Source organism: Garra rufa, chromosome 12 (assembly GCF_049309525.1).
Source record: "Garra rufa chromosome 12, GarRuf1.0, whole genome shotgun sequence".
Classification (NCBI taxonomy): Eukaryota; Metazoa; Chordata; class Actinopteri; order Cypriniformes; family Cyprinidae; genus Garra; species Garra rufa.
In genome coordinates this window covers 41,939,494-41,946,491 of record NC_133372.1, presented here as the reverse complement: position 1 = coordinate 41,946,491, position 6,998 = coordinate 41,939,494, and the positions used below count along the sequence as shown (strand labels likewise).

Here is a 6,998-nt window from a genome sequence, read left to right as displayed (position 1 = left end):
ATGCCACCATATTCTAATTTGTTTAGATAGTGAATTGGTGGGTTTTTGTTAAATGTGAGCATTGAATTTATTTAATACACAAGTTTCACAATTTGAGTTGAAAAACTGAAATAAATGAACTTTTCCATGACATTCTAATTTATTGAGATGCACCTGTATATCTTTTGAAAAGAAATGATCATTTGTCTGTGTGGTGCATAAAAATAATAAACTATTCTAGCTTTAAAAGGTAGAATAAATAAAGGTAAAGTCATAATGAAATATTACTAGTAGTCAGTCCGGCCCGTGGTATTTTCTTTTATAAACCGACCTGGCCCCCCATTAAAGAAAAGAAAATTGTGTGGCCCTCTCAGAAAAACGTTTGGGGACCCCTGATCTAGATGAAAGAAGTCCTCTCATATATTAAAAAATGTTTATCTTGAACACCACAAATAAGCAGTCATGTAATAAGTTTCTAAAAATATAACTGAAATGGTGATTTTTGTCCGCAGAATAGGAGCAAGTTGGCCACAAATCTTGTCTATAACAGGAGTAATGTTGGACAATGTAGACAGTGAAAGCTGTATTCCATGAAACAGGATAGTGCTTGGGTGTTTCTGCTGAGGATTTATCAGTAATGGCCCTTCTGGCCACAATCCGCATTTGACAATATGTGAATATAAGAATTACCCAGTACCCACACAACAGATGCATTAAGCTCATGTTCCTCATGGTATGGCGTGCTATTAACATTAGATGTACTACAGAGATCACTTATTGTAAAAACAAATAAAGGATGAACAATTAAAGCCTGTTTCAGTGCATTCAGGATTTACATTTATTATTATCTGTGTTGGCTTTGCATTAAGAATTTACACATTTTAAACATATTTTTTTTATAATATATTATGTTATGATGCCATCCATTTTTTTTTAATCATTTAGGATTGCACTAAAAATACGTAAGCATTACCAAAGAACTATTTCACATTTTGTTCACTGTTTAGTTGATCGAACCTTTACAATAAGTATTTTACATGCAAAAAGCCTCTTAATGTGACTGTAAAAAACTTTATCTCGAACACCATAAATCAGCGGGGTAAGCAGTCGTGGTAATAAATTTGTTACAAAAAAATTAGGAATGATCACTTTTTTCCGATCATTTAGTGGAAGTTGAGCAGAAATCTTGTCTATGACAGCAGTAATGTAAGAAAACATACAGAGCAGAAGCTGTGCTCCATGTAACAAGATGGTGCTTTGGGCCTTTTTTGCTGAGGATTTATCAGCGGAGGCCCTTCTGGCCGCAACCAGCACTTGACAATATGTGAATACAAGAATTACCCACACAACAGACGAGTAAAGGCCATTCATAGCTTTGCTCAGTTCTTCATGGTATGATGTGGTATACAAATTTGTTGGGGTGCAGAGAGTATCTGTAGTAAAGATAGATAGAGGATGAACAATTACTATGATGATAAAGTCAGTCAGTCCAGGTAAAACACTAACACCCCAAATCAGAGAGATGAGGATGTACGTCCTGCGCACTGTGCAGATCTGATGGTGATGCAGAGGTTTGCAGATGGCAGTGTAACGCTCAACAGCCATTCCAGCCAAAGTCAGAGGAGTGTTCTTATGAGTAGCTGAGGTTATTATTAGAAGTGTAACACAGAATGGGAGAGGAACTTTCGGCCATGCATAAGCAATTACAGAAAGACTGACAGTGAAAAAAACCATGAGCATATCATTGAAAACCAAGTGAATGTATAATATATATCTCGGATTATTGTAGAAAGTTGAACTCCTAAAGAATGTAAACACAAAAACTCCATTGATGGAGTTAATTATAACCCCAAAGAGAACAAAGATGAAATGTCTGACAAAAGCTTCCATATATCTGTCTTGGATGCTATATTGAAGCATTGTAGAGTTCATTGTCCTTTTGCAGTCGACAATTCAGTGATTCCAAATCCTACTAGGACGCTTGTTTTTCTTTCTTTTGTTGTCTTGTTTTCCTTGTAAGATATCAATGACAGTCCAAAGTCCATCAAGCATGAAGTTGATATCCCAAAGATCTTTTCATATGCGTTAAATATAAAGGATGCCGTATTTTTTATAGACTATGCAATACAGATCAGTTATTATCAGTTAAAATACAAATTGATCAAAATCACTTCATCAGTTTGCTTGGTCAATTTGGCTCCAGAAGTAAACAGACCAGTTTATATACACAACTGAACAGAGAAAGAGAGAGGGAGAGAGAGAGAGCGTAATTGAGTGAGTGAGTTACCTAGACATTTTGGTATACCCTGCTGTTTTCTGACTGCATACTACGGCTTCTCAATAAATAAATATGAGGACATGAAATATTGATTTAGAATTTGACTTGTATATTATTTTCAAACTTACAGTAAGAAATAAACAGAGCATTAGAAATAAAAAAAAAACAACAACTGGCCAAACAAGATGAATACGGCAACAGTACTACAATATTTTTAAAAGTGAAGTCATCTGAGGGCATTTTTAATTCAAGCTCTAACTTTCTAGTAATTTTTTGAGTTTTTATAATGCAGTGTTTGTTTATTTAACTGGAGTTGAAATTCACTGTTTCGCCTTTTTAGCTTTAGTTAGTGTGCAATGTGGCTGTTTGAGCATAAACAATATCTGCTAAGTTAAAATAAAATTGATTCGCAAATGAAAACTCTATAGAGGCCATACAATACATTCTGAATCAACTATTGTTTATGTTTCCATACTATATGGGAAAAGTGATACAGTATAATAAGAAATGAAGCAAGAAAATTGATAGATATATAATTTCCCAATTGTGATATTTCATAAAATATAACTCTGTATTCAAGACAATGTGTCACGGTGCATGCAGGAATGGGCAAAACAGCGAAGGAGTAAAAGTGAAAGTCTTTAATGAATCTTTGAACGGGTAAAAACAGCAGTCGAGAAGACAGGAGAAAACATAGGATGAAACATGAACGTATATAACCAATGGTAACAATAATTGACGGACAAATGAACACAGGAATCAAACCAACTTATAAGGGGGTGCTAATTAACTAGGACAGGTGGAGGGAATTACATAAACAAGCAAGAAGTCCAAACAAGGGCATGAGGTAAACCAAACAATGAGGGAGACAAGGGGAGAAACCAAAACATATAGTCCAATAGGGGGAAAACACAAGGAAAATCTGACACAATGAAATGTTCAACCATTTTTTTAATGTTACAAACATTTTTAATATTCTTTAACACTTTGTCACACCTTATTTCCAAATTATAATTTGGAAAGAATTTATGATTACAAATCATTTTCTACATAGAGTATAAACGTTAATCATTGATAATGCTTATCTGATTATACATTTTTAGCTCACTGCCTAAATGATTCACCTGATTCACCAAATAATCTACATGAAGGAAGTCCTTTCGTATGTATGTCTCCAACACCATAAATAAGGGGGCTAAACAGTTGTGGTATCAAGTTTGTAAGAAGATAATTGAAAATGACGATTTTTGACCATAGTGTAGGAACACGTTGGGCATAAATTTGATCTGTAACAGCAGTAATGTTGGACGACATTGACAGCTGAAGCTGTGCTCCATGTAACAGGATGGTGCTTTGAGCCTTTTTCGCTGAGGATTTATTAGTAATGGCCTTTCTGGCCACAATCAGCACTCCAACATATGTGAACACAAGAATTACCCACACAACAGATGTATAAAGTCCATGTGTAATTTTGATCTATTCTTAATGGTACAGCGTGCTATACACATTAGTTGTACAACAGAGATCACTTGTCAAAAAAAAAAAAAAAAAGAAAAAAAAATTACAGTGCATGCAAGAATTACACTTATTATTATCTGTGTTGGCATTGCTAGCACTAGACTCTACCATTCAAGCTTCAGAAATTATGCCATAGGCTCAAGTTTGACATTTGCATCAAGAGTTGCAAATCATTCTTCTAAGTGCAATACACTTGCATTAAGGATTTGCACATTTGAAACATTTTTATATTATGATGCCATTCAGTTTAATAAACAGCAATATTACAAGCCCTTTTGGCTCACTGTTTGGTTGATTCGACCTTTACAATAAGTACTTTACATGCAAAAAGCCTCTTCATGTGTCTGTAAAAAAGTTGATCTCGAACACCATAAATCAGCGGGGTAAGCAGTCGTGGTAATAAGTTTGTTATGAAATAATTAGGAATGGCAGCTTTTTTCCGATCATCTAGTGGAAGTTGAGCAGAAATTTTGTCTATGACAGCAGTAATGTAGGACAGCATACAGATTAGAAGCTGTGCTCCATGTAACAGAATGGTGCTCTGGGCCTTTTTTGCTGAGGATTTATCAGCGGAGACCCTTCTGGCCACAAACAGCACTTGACAATATGTGAATACAAGAATTACCCACACAACAGATGAGTACAGGCCATGCATAACTATGTTCAGATGTTCATGGTGTGATGTGGTATACACATTTGTTGAACTACAAAGAGTACCTATAGTAAAAATAGATAAAGGACGAACAATTACTATGACAATCAAGTCAGTCAGTCCAGGTATAACTCCAACACCCCAAATCAGAGAGATGAGGATGTACGTCCTGCGCACTGTGCAGATCTGATGGTGATGCAGAGGTTTGCAGATGGCAATGTAACGCTCAACAGCCATTCCAGCCAAAGTCAGAGGAGTGTTCTTATGAGTAGCTGAGGATATTATTAGAAGTAAAACACAGAATGGAAGAGGAACTTTCGGCCATGCATAAGCAATCACAGAAAGACTGACACTGAAAAAAACCATTAGCATATCATTAATAACCAAGTGAATATATAATATATATCTTGGATCATTGTAGAAAACTGAACTCCTAAAGAATGTAAAGACAAACACTCCATTGATGGCGTTAATTATGGTCCCAAAGAGAACAAAGATGAAATTTCTGACAAAAGCTTCCATATATCTGTCTTGTGCGCTGTATTGAAGCATTGTAAAGTTCATTATCCTTTTGCAGTCAGTAAAATTCTGTGACTCAAAATCCTATTAGGAATTCTTTTGTTGTGGCTTGTTTTCATTAAGATATTAATGATTGTCTGAAGTCCATCAAGCATGAAGTTGATATTCCAACGATGTTTTCATATGTGTTACCCTGATGTGGAAATACAAAGGATGCTGTTTTTTTATAAAGTATCCAATACAAATCAGTTATTATGAATTAAATTACAAATTGGTCAAAATCACTTTTATCAGTTTGCTTCGTCAAATTGGCTCCAGAAGTAAACAGACCAGTTTATATACACAACTGAACAGAGAAAGAGGGAGAGAGGAGGAGAGAGGGGGTGAGTGAGTCAATTAGAGATTTTGGTATACCGTGCTATTTTTTGACTGCATATTGTGGCTTTTCAATACATAAATATGTGGGCATAAAAACTGATTTTGAATTTGACTTGTATATTATTTTCAAACTTACACTAAAAATAAACCATTAGAAATAAATAACAACTGGCCCAAAAAGATGAATACAGCAACAATACTTCAATACTTTTAAAAGTGAAGTCATCTGAGGCATTTTCAATACAATCTATAACTTTATAGTAATTGTTTGAGTTTTCATAATGCAGTGTTTGTTCATCTTAGTGGATTACCGTAAGTGGGTTTAAATTTTACATTTCCTAGGGTAAATAAGATACATTTATAAAATTAGTCATATTATTTTCCAATCTGTCAAACTGATTATTGTTTTGGGAAAATATCTTCACAGTACAGTCTTCACAGTACAGTGACAAGTGACAAGTGACCATGATTTTACTTTTACAAAACAACCTTTGTCATATATATACTCCCGCCTCTTAAACCAACCAGTTTCTCAACCCTGTTTCCGCTGGTGCCTGTTAGTCCCTCAGCTCACCTTCAGTCAGCACCATCTGGATGGTCAGATTCGCTTCGGAACTTCCAGTCCTCAGCTCAACCTAGACGTGAGGATCCCCTGTCTTCGCATCCAGCCCCCGAGACCTAGACTCCGCCTCGGCCCTCCGACCCTTCAGCTCCGCCTAGGCTCCTATTTCCCTCATCTCCAGTGTGGCCCATCATCCCACCAGCTCCACCGGGATCCCTCATCCCTCTGCCTTGGTCAGTTGTCGACCATCCTCCATCTTGGGACTCCACTCCTCTGGCTTTGCCTCATCACTCTGTCCCTCCGGCTCTGTCAGGCTCCTCCTTCACTCCAGCTCCACCTTTGTCCTCTGTCACACCGGCTCCGCTAAGGTCTTCCAGATCCCCATCTCCACCTCAGTTGCCTGAGCTGTCAGTTGCGCTTGGCCCTCCGGATCCTTTGTATCATCCTGGCTCTTCGTCTGCTCTGCTCCACCTGGGTCTCCTCTTCCAGCAGTTCCATCTCTATTGCTTGTCCCCAGGTTCGCCTGCCATCTCTTCACCATGGGTCCACCCTCCCTCCACTCTGCCCTGTAGCCTCGTTCTTAGCTGGTCTCTGGACCTCCATCTGGCTCCTCCTGCTCTGGGCTCCTCCCTCCATCTACTCCACTCTGGCACTATGGACTAAGCCCCTTTTCCATTGCCTGCACCTCTCCTGCCAAACGCCCGCCTCCTGAACCTCCACCTTCCCTCCTATGTTGGACTGTTTGTTGGTGTGAGGAAGCACCTTTGTAGGAGGGGGGCCAAATGTCATATGTTTGTCCTGTTTTGATTTAGTTCCTGTTTGCCCTTAATTGGTTCTGTTCGTCTTTTCATTAGTCAGTTATCAATTAGCCCCACACCTTTTTCTGTTCTCCTTGATTTAGCTCCCTGTGTTTATATGCTCAGTGTTTTCTAGAATTCCTTTGTCTTGCATTGATAAGTATGTAGAAATATAGAAAATTTTAAAGGGTTCACAAACTTTCAAGCAGCACTTTATATATATATATATATATATATATATATATATATATATATATATATTTTTTTTTTTTTACTTTTGAAAACTTTTTTTTTCTCTCTGCGTAGGCAGAGGTT

The 6,998-nt window shown here is 37.2% G+C and overlaps 2 protein-coding genes across 2 annotated transcripts; both read right to left on the bottom strand.

The window, feature by feature from the left end:
- Nucleotides 1-975: 975 nt before the first annotated feature.
- LOC141346290 (odorant receptor 131-2-like) lies at nt 976-1,917 on the bottom strand. Its single transcript, XM_073851147.1, has one exon. It carries the CDS (start codon nt 1,909-1,911, stop codon nt 976-978), a length of 936 nt encoding a protein of 311 aa, XP_073707248.1. The 5' UTR covers nt 1,912-1,917.
- Nucleotides 1,918-4,055: 2,138 nt separating this feature from the next.
- LOC141346293 (odorant receptor 131-2-like) lies at nt 4,056-4,997 on the bottom strand. Its single transcript, XM_073851150.1, has one exon. It carries the CDS (start codon nt 4,989-4,991, stop codon nt 4,056-4,058), a length of 936 nt encoding a protein of 311 aa, XP_073707251.1. The 5' UTR covers nt 4,992-4,997.
- Between the last annotated feature and the right edge of the window lie 2,001 nt (nt 4,998-6,998).

What these genes read in the sequence shown, in the direction of transcription:
- LOC141346290 (XM_073851147.1), bottom strand. Translation starts at nt 1,911, where the DNA reads ATGAACTCTACAATGCTTCAATATAGCATCCAAGACAGATATATGGAA.
- LOC141346293 (XM_073851150.1), bottom strand. Translation starts at nt 4,991, where the DNA reads ATGAACTTTACAATGCTTCAATACAGCGCACAAGACAGATATATGGAA.